We start from the raw sequence: 14,565 nt of genomic DNA, 5'->3' as shown, positions 1-14,565 counted from the left end.
TACCAACAACACACACGAGTACCAAAATGAGTAATCCCACCAACACTCCTCGTCAGCCACAAGCTCAGCCACAAGCTCCCGGTCTGATAACATCTTCTCCCCACACTCTCCAAAACTTCGACCTCACCGCGCCCATCCTCCGCTTTGACTTCCCCACGCCCGCTGCACAAGCAACCTTTCACCGCGCCTTCCTTCAAGTACGCAACGAGAAAGACAAAGCAGCTTTCATGCAACGTTTCTTCGATAACTACGACGGCCAAGTCTCCATACCTCGGCGTGTCATCATGGATACAAGTCAAGATGAGGAGATGGCGAGGAGGCTGCAGGAGAGTCTGCCAGTGGAGGTCGATACGGGGAGGGATGAGGAGATGGCGAGGAGAATTCAAGGGCAGATGGGAATGGGCGGTTTTGGAGGTGCGGGTAGAGGTTCTGTCAATGGAGGACACAGTCGGATGAATGGGCGACACGACGGCACAAACGGTAGAGGATACGATGGGCAAAGCAGAGGTATAGCCGTGGACGGTGAAGATGAAGCGTACCGCGTAAGAAGACGAATCGAGCGTCAGAGGGAGATAGAAGGGTGGACATCTGCGGCGCAGCAATGGACAACCGCGGCTGACGGAGCCTACGTTGACACCATGGAAAGACTAAGACACCAGTTTAGACGCGCGGGCCTTCAAGACCTTGGTGCGTATCCTGGACAACCTGGATATGGCAACGCACCTTCTCGACGAAATCCTCGACTACCATCTCGTCGCTCTGAGAACCAGGAGAATGAGTTCGAGGGCTATCATGGCAATGGGGGCCAGGGTTATCCGGGGTACGGTCAAGGTAACGGAGGGTATGGGTACGGCTACGACCCGCGCCGCGATCACTGGGGTCATGGAGGTGGAGGCTATTAGATGAACGGGTGGTGATTAATGGTACTTGGGTTTAGGCCCAACAAATCATTGGTATACGGTATGATTGCAATAGCTTTGATGTCCAACCTAAGGACAAAGCAGCCAAGTCGTCAATGTTATCACCATTTGCGAAGCTGCATAGATCCAACGCGTCACCGATACTAATAAATCTTCAAAGGTGAATAAGAGATGTAATAAGGGCAGATACATCACAAGCAACATGGTTCGACAAGGTTTACAGCGCCGCGCAAGGCGAGCAAATATGTGCATCATTGAATTGTATATTTACAACAGAATCGAACAGTAACTCTAGCCATCTTCTCCTTCCTACACAAGAAGTTTTGTATGTCGTACCTATCGTACAAAGCATCCGTCTAAGCGATTTAGACGCGGAAAGCACGGGGGTGAGCGCGCTGGGCAGCTACCATGCGGCGAACCTTGTCAGCGACACCGGTGCCAGCGTTGGCGCGGAGCCAGGTGATGAAGGTGTCCATGGTGAAGGTCTTTGGGAGGTCAGAGTCGGAGCCAGAGTCGGAACCACCGGTGGCGACAGGGGTAGCGGCCTCCTCAGCGGCAGTAGGAGTGGGAGTGGCCTCAGGGACGGTGCTGGAGGGAGCAGCAGAGCTGGCAGCCGGGGCGGAAGCGGCAGGAGCGCTGGGCTTGGGAGAAGCTGAGGGCGCGGGGGCAGAGCCGTTGCCGGAGCCAGAGCCACCACCCATGGTGAAGTCAATGCAGGACTCGTAGGTCTGGTCGATCTTGGGAGCGTCCCAGAACCACTGAATAACACAGTCACCCTTGTTGGCGCACTCCTTGCTGACATCGGGCATGGTGATGTCGAACGAGGTCCAGTCAGGGTGAGCAGACATGGGAGAGGAGGTGAGAGCGTACTCGTCCCAGCTGATGAGGGGCTCGCCAATGACCTTGTCGGTAGCGATGTTGACGATGGAAACGTTGGCAACACCGTCGTGAGGAGCGCGGATCTCAACCTTCATGGGGATGACTTGACCGGGGGTGTACTCGAAGATCTCGCCAGCATCGGTGAATGGCACACCCTTGCACTGCCACGGGCGGCAGTCGGGGTGGTCACCCTGTCCAAGGTTCTGGAGAGCACCCTGGACATTTCCGTAGTGGTCGGAGGACTGGGTGTTGTAGAACTGGTCACCACAGGCAGCCTTGAGGCCATCGCCGGGCATACGAGGAGCGGGCTCGCTGATGAAGCCGTGGGCGGCGACGGAGGAGGCAAAGCCGGCAATGGCGGCGGCGACAGTGTAGGACTTCATTGTGATTGTTGTTGGGTTGTTTGAGAAGAGCGAGAGTTGCTGTAGATCGACGGAAGACTAGCTTCGTGAACGAGTGTGATGAATGAATGTGGTGTTGAAAAGAACGTGAGGTCTCGGACCTAAGATGCACAAAGAAGCTGTGGTTGGAAGTGAAGAAACTGTTGTTTGATGGAGGAAACCCAAGAGTACCAAGATACCTATATACGATACGGCGGCATGGCACTATTCCTGTTCGCCACTCAATCTGTGGGCCGTGTCATTAAACATGCGAAACAAGTGACCGATGGATTGCAGCCTCGAACAGCGCTTACTGTGCCCCCGATTCAAACGACTCCCACGCCCTGCCTGTTCCTGAGATGTCAGACGTGGCGTGGGTCCTCTTGTCATGCTTGAACCGGTTCATCCACCAGTCACAGGAAGCCATGTCGTGACTAAGATCGCAGGGTGCCGTTCGATACTGCAGGCCAAGCAAACATGTTCCCGCGACAGCGGCCACCATGCCTGTTGACAGGAAACCAACCGGTTCGCGTAAATGTCTAACCCTAGACGGCAGTATAGACGAACCGTCCTACCTGGTAGAAGCGCCCATGATCCTGGGTTGAAACGGTCGCGAGCGTACGGTGGGTTTCAGGTTCTCCGAGGCTTAATGCATGCGATTGTGGCGCTCCCCACCGACCTGGTCGGCCATATTGCAGGATCTTCAACTGCGTCATGTGTATCGATACCGCGCGCTACCTTTTCTGCGATGCATTGAACGCCATATGAAGAATTCGAAGAGTTGTTGTCCTGCGTTGGATGAAATCAGACTGAACCGGTGGCAGTGGCTTGATCGGAAGGCGGCTTCGGTGTGCGCTAGCCCTCGGAAATTGGTGGAGCCGCTCAATCTCGCGTGCGATGATGCTGAGTCGCCTCGATCCTTCTTCAACACCACGAGTTTATCTCCGAGGTTATGAAAAGCTCAATGAGTGGAGATCGATGTCCGGTCCAGGTATCAGTGCTGTGTGTGTCTGGTCGATGCGAAGTGCTCGCATGCATTGCATAGCAGATCTGGGTCCTTCCCATGCATCCCTCTTGCCTTTTCGCGGCGCCGGAGACCGAATCACTTTGCGGTGATTAAACGGCGCCACATTACTTTGGAATAGCGTTTACCGCACAGTATGGCTGTGTAAGAGTACTGCTACGGATGGAGCGGATGCCGCAAAGAAGGTCGCTTGATCTAGTGTTTGATACAGAGTAGCTGCCAATGCGAACGTCTTACACGCGGTCAGCCATGTGCTACTCCTCGCCATCAAGGCTACGGCCTTTGCCATTTACTGGTTGACATTCTTGTCTTCTCGTAGATTTTCCAAAGACATGGGGGACACCGTTGCCGGGAAAGCTTAGCCATACTCATTATAGCCTTGGGTCTTCGAGTATACCCTCAGCTTCCGTCCGAATGTGTGTAGTGTAGCGATCATCGCGCGGGTTCGATTAGCTTCCGCATATACTTGTACAGACCTGGACAACGACTGGTGGTCACAGCGATGCTGAGGCATACGATCAACGTGGAGTGAAGAACATGCAGCGGGAAAGACACAGCCCAGGGTCTGGTTGCGATGCGCATTGATGATTGTTTACTCGTTCATGTTTTTGTGACTGGTGTTCGGGGCTGAGATGCCCGGGCGCAGTTGAATGTCCAAGGCGCGCTAGCGGCTCGTTTTGGTCCAGCGCTTCCAAGGTTGCGCGTCAACTATTCCGCTGTCTTTTCACCTTCATCACTATACATGCAGGTTCACAACAGATATGGCAACGGTCAATTACTGTACTAACTATGCGTCGCTGACCCGCCAGACAAGACGCTCCATACTCGCTTCTTTGCGTCTCAGCATGTCCATCGCCTTCTGCGCCCTCTCCAGCAGCGTCGCGCCCTCAACGATCCTTTGCTTTTGCGGCGTCACAACTCCATCCTTCAACATAGTCGGCATGACGTCGGGCTGAAGATGACATTTGAAGAACTCATTCTATGGAGTGTTAGCTGCGGTACTCTGATAAGAAACCAGGATGACTCACGTCTTGGTAGAAATGTGTTCGCACGCCTCTCACATCGACCCCGTCATTCCAGTCAGCCACTTTGCTCACATCCATCTCATACTCTGGGTCCTCGGTCTCGGTCGAATCGCGCACAACCACGGGTAGTAGTATGGCGACTTTTGAACCCTTCTTCGCAAGTTTGGCGATCGGTGCGATGCTACCCTTCAGGCTGCCGATGCAGTCATAGACCAATGGGACTCCGCGGTCACCACCAGACTTCAGGATAGACTCGACGACATCTGGATTATTGTAGTCGAACACCTCGTGCGCGCCAAGGATGCGTAGCTTCTCGTGGTGTTTCTGAGACGCTGTCGCCAGAATGTTCTTGTAACCGTAGTAGCGCAGAATTTGGATCGCGAATTGACCCACTGACGAGGAGCCACCCCAGACCAATATCGCAGAATTGGCGTTCTCAGCTAAATAATTCTCCGGTTTCGGCCAGGGTGTTGCGAGGCCCAGGTCGGTCGTAAGAGAGTGGAACACAGTCACGAAGTTGTTAGGAAGCGTTACAGCCTCCATTGGAGTGAAGCCTTCGGGTAGCTACAACACTTCAGCATTCACTTGACAAATGGGCAAGATGTGGAGCAGCTTACCTTGGCCAGAAGCCATTCATCCGTAGTACAGAATTCCTGATAGGCCTTTTGAGCTTGGGTCTTCCAGGTAAAGCCGAACACTTTGTCTCCAATCCTCAGTCGCTTGGTTTCTGATCCTACTTCGACCACGGTACCAGCCACACTGTCACCAAGGACCTGAGGGTGCTTTACGAGTAAGGCTCCGTCGTTTTGGTGCAGATCGAGGGGTGTGGAGGCAGTCCACTCAACTCGAAGGCGAACCTGCTGCGCTTCCGGGGTTGTAGTGGGAACTTGGATAATCTCAAGAGGCGCCTTCTTGGCCACTGTTGCAACGGCGGAGTGTGTAGACATGGTGAACTGATGACAAGTCCTGACTTTGAACTGAATGTAGAAGATTGTCAACGGATATTGAATGGTAGGAAGGCCTATTCTGCTCAATGCATCTCTGCAGTTCCTACCGCTACTTATACTTCCTCGATGTTCTCTTACGCATCCTGAGTATTACAAATGCTAGTCGCATCTACAGACGCTAGCAAATATTTCCAAAATAGGATTAGGCCCTTGGATGGCCCGAATCGGGCCAATCATGATCAAGGAGAAAGACACCAATCGTAGCAAAAACAAGTGGTGCTGTAACCCGAGGTTTCCATGGATAGTGTTCGTTGCCATTCTTTTTTCTGGCCTATAGATGTAGTTCATCGGTACGCTGCGTTCTTGGGTATATTCAGCAACCATGGTACACACCTCGCTTCCGCAACATGGATTTCATCTGCGTGGGCAGCACTTCATCAAGTATAAGTATATAATCTGGCCCATTTCTCCTCCTAAACATCTTTCATATTTCTCAACTCAAATTACCAGACCAAAGAAATTCAATCCAGCAACCACCACCACCACCACCACCATACCAACTACCGCCACTAGAACAACAACCATGAAGTACTTCGCGCAACATCTCCCCACCGAAACAAGCCACAAGCGCGACTGCCTTGAACAAGCGCTCTGGAAACGCCTCAAGAAGCTGGCAAAGAAGACGTCGCACTGTCTCCAAAAGGAGGCAACCAGCGCGAAACCAGCAAAGAAGCCAAAGCAAAGTGCTCCGGCATACGGCGAATATTCCATACCATACATTTTCTGTTAAACTCGCATTCCGATCCTATCCTACGCCTGGAGCGTCGCTCATTACCGAACGCCACACACTACCACGTCTTATTCGTTTCTGGAGATACAACCATTCGGGTTTAGCGTGCGGTATTTCTCTACAACTATAACGCAACTGGAAAGGAATTGGCGGATGCTGTCTTTGAGGCATATATTGGTCATGAACTGGAGAGCCCCTCTGGTTTCTGTTTGTATTTTGGATTCGCGCTCGAGTTTCGTGTGTTGCTGTTTTCGCGTTCCAGGGAGCGATTGCTTAGGTATGGGATCGCCGTATGAGCACCTCTACGGCAGTCATGGGTCCAGGTATTATGGTTTCGGGGAAGAGGAAGAGTCTGGTGGCGATGGTGTTGTTTTGTCATCGAGCGGCGACGAAATGTCCGCTCGCAATGAAGTGCACTGCGACTTTCGCGACGAGCACCAGTCATCACAACAAAGAAGAGCGGCGCGAGAACACATCTACGCTGATCAAGCGACACAAACACCTCCGTCCTATTCGGACTCGTCACACATGTATTCAACGCTCACGCCGCCGACTTACTCAACATCGCCATTCACTATCGCAACCTCCTTGAACACCACCCAAGTCGAACACGTCACCCCTTATATAACCCACTCTTCAGAGTCACCAGGACAACTAAAACGCCTAGAGTCATTCATACCATGCTCTCGAAACGATAGCGCCATCGAACTACACACCATTACGCCCAAACATACATACCGCTACCCACCCGGCATCGTGGTCATCAAAAGACTTGATGAGCAAGGCAACGAAGTAATCGAAGAGACGGATGTAGCACACGAAAACACAACTTCCATCGGCCCGAAGCCTGTAGTGGTTGTAAGGGCCGAGCACGCTGGTGTTGTGCAGAGCACAAAAAGAGCAGGGTTGATGGAGAGGGCTTGGGAGAGGATAGCCGATGCACTGGCGATAGATGATGGATGACATGATGGAGATATGAAGCATGGTATCGGAAACGCGTTTATTGTGTTGCCTTTAGAATAGCAGTAGGGTTACTAGAGAAAAGAATGCACAACTAAACACTCCTCATCCACTCATCCTCCTGCCCACCGTCTGTGTCCACTCAACCTGATATGATCCGCAGTCAGCCCACCTAATCGTGCATCTCGAGCACAACTCCGTGTGGACCACCATCATTGGCACCGTAGTTCAGCTCAAACCAGTAGAGCTCCAAGTCCCTCTTACTAGCCGGATGAATGACGAATTGCGCGGCCTGTTTCATGGGGCATGCAAACCATTTGCTGACTACCTCAGATGAGCTGATCGTCGTCAAGACGTAGGCATCGTAGTGTTCGGTGATCTTGGGCTTGTTGTTCCAGGTACTCTTGCCGTTAACGAGCTTGGTCTCGATGCGAGAGATGCTGATAGACATAGGTGCTTCGCCTTCGAGGGTAAGTGGTGCGTTTTTGAAGGGGTCGACGTTGATGAGGAATCGCAGGCGGCAGGTCTTGACCTTGTCGATTTGGGGGACGTCGAAGTTGATTGCTGTCCATTGTTCGTCGCCTGTCTTGCTCTGGCCGACGGGTTAGTAGGTGCCACGCGTATGATCTGGATCTTGTAGACACTTACATTGTAGCTGACGGTCGCGTTATCCTGGGTCGGGAAAGCGGTGTCTGGCTGAGACTTCTTCATGGGCAGGAGCAATGTTGGGAACTTGGTTTCGACCAGGTCCGCAAAGGCTGGAAGGCCGAAGAGGACGGGGAGGAGAGCGGAGATGCGCATGTTGATGACTTGGGGGTCGATGAATGGGTCTAGATGCTGATGTTTGAAAGCTGAAGCTGTCGATGCTGGTGTTGTGATGCTTCGCAGTGATGCTCTTATACCTGAGGAAGAAGTGGAGTGGGAGTGAAGTGGGACGCCTGTATGATGTTGGAGAGCAAGCTAACACGACGGCTGTGCCGTCCTTGCAGAGTTCCTCGTGCGAGGTAAGTGACTGCCTGCGAGCAGTCAGGAAGTCGCATTGGCTGTGCATGAGGAAGTCGCGGTCTGCACCACACCGAGCAGTACCAAGACAAGATCCGCCCAAGAAAGAAAGAGTGGCTCCGAGACCAAGTAGCACAGTTACACGGGCGTTGTGCCCAACAAGGCAGCGATGAGTCCTCTTTTGGAAAGTGTACGAAGTACGACGAAGCTGTCATTCGCGTGTCGGCAAGGCACGCTGGTATTGGCGACCGAGATGTGGGTATCGTTGGGGCACCAGACGGGTAGCTACAGCCATTGATCGATCGCATTTGGTGAGTCGCTAAAGATGTTGTGTTGGGCGGATTTCTCTGTTTCTCCAGATGCGCAAGCAAGTTTCTGCCAACGGTGAAGGGGTCCATTAGCTCTTGAGGGCTGTCAGCAACTAGGCCCGACAAGCGGCATGTTGGGGTAGCTATGCAGATCTGTATCCTCACATGCCACTTCCTCTGAGTATCATATTAAGCTGTCCTACATGAGTCCGCGTTGTGGTAGTGACAGAGGAGAAAGATGACGTAAAAGCGCCTGATGTTGATGTGAGTGGTGGTAATGCAGCGCTTTAGTCTAATCACACCGCTCTGCCACGGTGTACAATGATGCTTGAACCATATTGGCTTGTGTTTTGAATGTATCATACCAGAGTGTTGTATTCCAGTGGACGACGATTGCCGGTGTTCCCGGGCTCCAGGCGGGGAAAGTATCACAAAGCTACGCTGGAACTCAGACTAATAGGCTCGTCTGGAACCAACTCGATCGTTCCTGGATATAGGCCAAAGCAAAGACCGGCCTAACATTGGTGGTGTAACAGCCAGCAGCCATTCGTGGACTGAGCTTTCGGGGCGGAGCTATTGAGAAGATTAACTACTCTGAACGCGTGAGATGCGGTAGGACGGTAACGTGGGACAAAGGCGGGGTCGAAGGCGAGGGTACTCAGAGACAAGTAGTTGCTCTTGGAAATCCTCCTGATGCCTTCGAAGTTCTTGTGGATGGGATCAGTCCGGGGATAGCGCGGCTTTAGAGCCTCGGCAAGTGGGGCTGTCGTCATCGCTATGGCTGCAGCACGTAAACCTCAGCATCGCACCACACGTTGACCCTACGCGTCGTTGTCTTACCAACTCGATGTCCTCTTCGGGCCTGCTAGGATGGCTTTCAGCTGGCGAACGCGACCCGCCTTGAAGCTCGGTGCCGCTGGACGCCCCTCGTTCCGCGCCCAAGGCGTACCCTTCCGACGAAACCTCTACCTCGCGCCGCCATACCTGCTCGACGACTACATACCGCGCTATCAGCTGCTCTCTTCAGTGGAAGCCGCGAAGAAACGATCACTGGCGTATGCGCATTTGCGCGAATGTAATCTCTGCCCCCGGCTCTGCGGTGTCAACCGTTATGAGACGACAGGCACGTGTCTGATAGGAGCCGAGACTGTCAAAGTCAATACTATCGCTCCTCACTTTGGTGGTGGGTCAAACCCGTCAATGCCCGGGCATGCTCGTACTGACACCGACTAGAGGAGCCCTGTTTCCAGGGACACAATGGCAGCGGGTCCGTGTTCTTCTCTGGGTGCAACATGAGATGCGTGTTTTGCCAGGTATGCTGCCCTGTCCTTCGTCGTAGCATGCGCACTAACGCCGTGTCCAGAACCACGATATAGCCCACCAGCGCAACGGTTTTGACCTGACACCAGAGCAACTCGCCGAGTGGTTCATGAAGCTGCAGGACGTGGGCCGCGTCCACAACATCAACCTCGTTACACCCGAACATGTCGTACCCCAGGTCTGCTTATCGATTCTGCACGCGCGCGATCTCGGTCTGCACATACCCATCATCTACAACACGTCATCGTTCGATTCGCTCGAGAGCATACACTTGATGGATGGCCTGGTGGACATTTACCTCCCCGACTTCAAGGTGTGGCGTGATGCGACGAGCCGTCGGTTACTCAAAGCAGACGGATACACAAAGGTGGCTATGGAGAGCATCAAGGCTATGCACGAGCAGGTGGGCGACCTCTGCTTCACTCCTGACGGCATTGCCAAGAAGGGAGTGCTGGTGCGACACCTGGTCATGCCCGGCATGGAGGACGAAGGACGAGAGATCGTGAAGTGGCTTGCCGGGAACGTGAGCAAAGATATCATGGTGCACATCATGGAGCAGTATTTCCCAAGAGCTCACGTGGGGAAGGAGCGACGCGGCCGTGCAAGCCAGGACGTTAAGGAGCCAGGTGGTGTTGAAGCCTCACCCTCGACTAAGAAAGACGTGCGATATAGTGAGATCAATCGCGCTGTAGACTTGGATGAGGTAGCATCAGTCAAGAAAGCAGCCCAAGAAGCTGGCCTGTGGAGGTTCGTCGAAGCATCCAGGCATGGCGGCTTCAACATCTGAGGAAGCCTGCCCAGGTGGTGCAACTTGGACTGTGTGGGCAGAAGGTGTGACCAGGACCATCCACCGCGCCTGCTCTTCGTAGATTGCGCTTGCTCTAAACATCACCCAGGCACCTACTCGTCAGTAGCCGAGCCAACAGCCACATCCACCCCGTCACTTTGGACACCACCACAAACATATTGATTTGTGCATTACTACGATGCCGCCGATAAGCATGGAACAAATCTCCGAAATCGAACGAATCGTCCATGGCCTCAAGGTCGACCGAGACACCTGGCAGGCTGTAGCGCTCCAGTACAAAGCGGCCTTCGAAGCTCAGACATCCCGCCTACACGAGCTGCAAAACGTGTGCTTTGCTACGCAAGCCGAGTTGGAAAACGAGCGAGCCCAACAGCAACGTCTCCAGACAATCTCCGGCGAGCGCGAGAACCACCGTCCTACTTCCCTTGACGGCACTGAGGACCTTCACGTCAATTTCACTTTTGGTACCGCTACAGTATGCTTACCAAAAGAGATCGAACCAACTCATTTGCGACGGCCCTCCGAAGATTGCACCCACCCGTTGTTCAAGCGCGCACAAGAGTGTACCGCTCAGCGTAACTACGGAACTGCCCTGGTCGAGGTTGAGCGACTCCTCAAAGGCCCGCTCAGCTACAAGGCTCGCGCGGAAGGCTTACTCTTGAAGAGCAACATCCTAAGAGCCTCTGGCCCCGATGAGCTTCTTGATGCGCTAGCTACGTGCAGCGAAGCCGTAGAGCTCTGCGACCGCCTCTCTGAGCTTCAGAACTTCTTGCCGCGCATACAATACCAGCGTGGCCTGTTGTACTATGAGCTGCGGCAACTCCACCAAGCCCAAGAAGCTTTCAGCAATGTTTGCGACGACGACCTCTCCGCTAAAGCCAGGGAGTTTCGCAAGCCTTACGATGATGAGCTGGATCTGCTGCGCTGTACCAAGCGTCGGTCGGGCTTTGATGAGAACCGCACTATGGAAGGCTTGCTCGCCCAACTGGAGGATAAAGGCACAGAGGTAGTTCAGCCTCCAGCTCCGCAACCCGCAGCTTACTAATCTGTCCTAGAGCAAACGCCGTCGAACCAGTGCGCAACTTAGGCAGCGCGCCGCCGCGAAAGCGAGACGAATGTCGTTGCCCTACCGCTGGGTCAAATCGAAGAGCGACGAACATCACCGAGACTAACATCGCCATGTCATACTGGTCTGTCATCATAAGAAGTCATGGCAGCACTCCGCCGTTCAGGGGATGAACTTTTGGTACCGCGCTTCTTTGTTTGCACAGACATGGCGGTTCAGCCACTACTTGAGGACCCGTCTCATTCTTTGTGTTGACGTTTTCCGCTTTCGCGCGACGCTGCAGAAAACGAACAAAGAGTTGTTATGCAGAGCGTCACGTCAAATGCGGCGCGGCTTGAGACATCCCCAAAGCACGAACATCTCTAGTCGGAAAGTTGATAGTTCTATGCCATCGCGAGACACATTCGCCTGACCTTACCAGAAGTTTTGCTCTTTTGACCATTTCATCGCGATGTTCGCAAACGTTCAGCAGCCCCTAGAAGTCGCTGCCCTCGGCCATGAGTCCCCCAACGGCGTCGCGAATCGTACTAATGACGTATCTGCATACATCAATAATCTTCCAACTCCACCCGCACACGACAAATCTTCCGACTGCGCATCGCCATTAAGTCAACCCTTTCGAGAAGGCGTTGAACCCATCAACATCGAGAACGTTTCGAACATCACGCCTGAGTCTATCGCGAATGGCGTTCCCGTTGACGAAAAAAGCAGCGACGACTTTAGGGTAGCCATGGGCCTGATCCAATGCCGAACGTACCTCAATCGTTGCGTGGTTCTGCAGTCAATCATCAACTCCATCGATCGCACACCCCGGGCACAACGGTCTGATGCTGAGGCTGAGACAATCGTACGGTCTTACTACAACAGAATCCGGAAGTTTGCTTTCGAAGCTTACCAACTTGCCGAAGCCAGATCTAGCCGCGGCCTGCTCGCACGTTCCCACTACTGGTGTGGACGTGGCTGCGGTGGTTTGCGCGACTGGGATGCTGCTATGAGCCACTTTACGTCTGCTGTGAACATGGACTTGTCAGACGTTTACATCAAGAGCAGGCCGCGTCAGCGGACTGGTCTACTAAAGAATGAGAAGGAAGATGTTGACTTCCTACTCCAGAGCGTGACACAACGTTACAACGAATGGATTCTAAACGGAGGAGCACACAAAGCCGTTGATGATCGAGGAGCAAGTCCAAGTCCTACCGATATCCTCCGGAAAGAGGCACTGAAAGGACCGCGTTGGAGGCCACATCAAGAACATTTGGCCAATCTGGCAGAGCAGCAGTGGAGTACAGAAAGGCCTTCTGACAAACAGCTTAGCCAACTTCGATCGAGTGAGCACGCAGGTGGTTCCTTCAAAAAGGAAGATATGGAAGCTGCTGAAGAAAGGCTTAATCTGAAAGATGGCAAATCTGGACTTCGAAACACATTCAATGCCGAAGAGTGGTACTACGTCCTACGCGGCCAGAGGCCCACCAAGAAGCGTACGGATCGCCCCGAGCATAACAGGGCTAGTGATCGAGGCCGTCAAAACAGCAGATCATCCCAAATGCCTCCATCCGTCGCGTCAACCCAATCTGGAAGCCACTCTCTACTTGGGCCTTCTCACGATCTAAGCAACGCACTCGATATCGCAGGCTACGAAAGCGGCGGCGTCACACCGTCGCTCGTCGGAAGTGGCAAATCGCCCTCATCGGAGGGAGAGCGCGCATTACCGTCACCGACAGCAGGGTATTCTCAAGGCCGTCGCAACATGAAGGTACTGGATATCAACACGAGCTCGATACGTAAAGATACTAGGCTTGGTAAGGCTGTTCTGGGCTCCCTCTCACCGACAGGCTTAGGGGTAGACGATACCCATGACGAGGATGAGACAGGGGAAGTTGGGTCAGGCAACAGCATGGTCACATCGGCGGGGAGGGGTTTGTCGTCGACTTATTAGTGGAGGATCGGGCGAGGGTGGAGATGTAAGGCTATCTGTGGGTGTGGGTGGGAGCTGAGGATCGCGCTGCCTGTTGGAAGTGGAAAGGTTTCGCATACTCCGGGCGGATATATTTGTCAGGCTAATGATCTGGGTTACATATATGTTTACTCGTCTTGCCCATTCTGGCGTTACCGTTCTCAAGTACGATCACGCATGTGAAGCATGTGTTGCGTTAAACTTGGAAGGGATGATCGGTGTGTACAACGCTTTTCTCAGTAGACCTTTGTCCATTTGTCCCGATCATCAAAGAATGTCAGCGCATTCATCTTACCTTTGTCTACCTACCTTCACATAAGACGCCTACTCTGCATATGCTATGGTGTCAGACCTTCGAAGAACACAACCAAAACATCGCAATCACATCAGCAAACACACACATCTCATCCTCACCTCAAAGCAGTTATGTCATACACACCACCATCAGCACCCTCAGAACCCAGGGCCCCAACCCTCACCGACCTCTGGCTCACCGAAAAGCACACCTCCGTCCACAGCAACACATGGCGCTGGACCGACACCGTTTTCCTCATCCTCCTCACCCTCCTCTTCCTTTTCATAATCGGCCTAGTCTGCCAAGACGCAGATCTAACATTCGAGCTCCTGGAGCTAAAAGAAGGCACATATGCAAAGCACATCGGCGGCACAGTCATGGCATACTTTGACGAGGGCATTCGCAACGACATGCTGCAAAGATATATTAGGGCGGGGCTAGCGAGAAGTAAGATGAGGTTGAAGCGGGAGATCACGGCTGAGTTGATAGAGGCGTACCGGAGGCGGCAGCGGAAAGATGGTACGGGGAGTGGTGAGCACAGCGCGCGTCCTGTGCCGAGGGATAGGGAGGAGGCTGGTGAGTATGCTGAGCGCTTGAGGGAATGGACGGAGGAGGAGTTAAGGCGGGAGAGGGATGGGAGGGTGAGCCTTTGGTTGAGGAGGCCGACGGGGGAGACTGTTGGGTTTTCGAGAGAAGAGGCTAGGGTTATAGCGAAAGCTGCTGGTGATAGTTCGTGAGATGTTGAGGGTTCTGTGTTCGAGTCGTAGTCGCTTGCGAACTAGAAAACGCCAAATCTGACTTCTTTCTCATCCCTTCCATTATTTAATGGGCGGATTCATTCATCGTGTATCTGGTGTGTGTTGCGGGAGTGAACCAGATCTGAACAA

General features: G+C 53.3%; 7 protein-coding genes across 7 annotated transcripts; 4 read left to right on the top strand and 3 right to left on the bottom strand.

Annotated features, from left to right (window-relative positions):
- Positions 1 to 26: 26 nt before the first annotated feature.
- J4E93_005293 (uncharacterized protein) lies at positions 27 to 902 on the top strand (the record flags this gene model as incomplete). Its single annotated transcript, XM_049343214.1, has 1 exon — positions 27 to 902. The coding sequence occupies one exon, from the start codon at positions 27 to 29 to the stop codon at positions 900 to 902; it is 876 nt and encodes a 291-aa protein (XP_049199307.1).
- A 383-nt stretch (positions 903 to 1,285) lies between these two features.
- Positions 1,286 to 2,182, bottom strand: J4E93_005292 (uncharacterized protein; the record flags this gene model as incomplete). Its single annotated transcript, XM_049343213.1, has 1 exon — positions 1,286 to 2,182. The coding sequence occupies one exon, from the start codon at positions 2,180 to 2,182 to the stop codon at positions 1,286 to 1,288; it is 897 nt and encodes a 298-aa protein (XP_049199306.1).
- A 1,808-nt stretch (positions 2,183 to 3,990) lies between these two features.
- Positions 3,991 to 5,175, bottom strand: J4E93_005291 (uncharacterized protein; the record flags this gene model as incomplete). Its single annotated transcript, XM_049343212.1, has 3 exons — positions 3,991 to 4,182; positions 4,232 to 4,792; positions 4,846 to 5,175. The coding sequence occupies 3 exons, from the start codon at positions 5,173 to 5,175 to the stop codon at positions 3,991 to 3,993; spliced, it is 1,083 nt and encodes a 360-aa protein (XP_049199305.1).
- A 1,922-nt stretch (positions 5,176 to 7,097) lies between these two features.
- On the bottom strand, positions 7,098 to 7,726 carry J4E93_005290 (uncharacterized protein; the record flags this gene model as incomplete). The annotated part of the gene is made up of 2 exons (XM_049343211.1): positions 7,098 to 7,517; positions 7,574 to 7,726. The coding sequence occupies 2 exons, from the start codon at positions 7,724 to 7,726 to the stop codon at positions 7,098 to 7,100; spliced, it is 573 nt and encodes a 190-aa protein (XP_049199304.1).
- A 1,379-nt stretch (positions 7,727 to 9,105) lies between these two features.
- Positions 9,106 to 10,342, top strand: J4E93_005289 (uncharacterized protein; the record flags this gene model as incomplete). The annotated part of the gene is made up of 3 exons (XM_049343210.1): positions 9,106 to 9,418; positions 9,469 to 9,548; positions 9,599 to 10,342. 3 exons carry the CDS (start codon positions 9,106 to 9,108, stop codon positions 10,340 to 10,342), a joined length of 1,137 nt encoding a protein of 378 aa, XP_049199303.1.
- Positions 10,343 to 10,556: 214 nt separating this feature from the next.
- Positions 10,557 to 11,408, top strand: J4E93_005288 (uncharacterized protein; the record flags this gene model as incomplete). The annotated part of the gene is made up of 1 exon (XM_049343209.1): positions 10,557 to 11,408. The coding sequence occupies one exon, from the start codon at positions 10,557 to 10,559 to the stop codon at positions 11,406 to 11,408; it is 852 nt and encodes a 283-aa protein (XP_049199302.1).
- A 472-nt stretch (positions 11,409 to 11,880) lies between these two features.
- On the top strand, positions 11,881 to 13,365 carry J4E93_005287 (uncharacterized protein; the record flags this gene model as incomplete). The annotated part of the gene is made up of 2 exons (XM_049343208.1): positions 11,881 to 11,953; positions 12,053 to 13,365. 2 exons carry the CDS (start codon positions 11,881 to 11,883, stop codon positions 13,363 to 13,365), a joined length of 1,386 nt encoding a protein of 461 aa, XP_049199301.1.
- Positions 13,366 to 14,565: the final 1,200 nt, after the last annotated feature.

The sequence above is a fragment of the Alternaria ventricosa genome (assembly GCF_023758065.1).
Source record: "Alternaria ventricosa strain BMP 2768 chromosome Unknown scaffold_8, whole genome shotgun sequence".
In the NCBI taxonomy this organism is placed as follows: Eukaryota; Fungi; Ascomycota; class Dothideomycetes; order Pleosporales; family Pleosporaceae; genus Alternaria; species Alternaria ventricosa.
The sequence above is the reverse complement of the archived record's forward strand: the minus strand, read 5'-3'. Positions and strand labels throughout refer to the sequence as shown.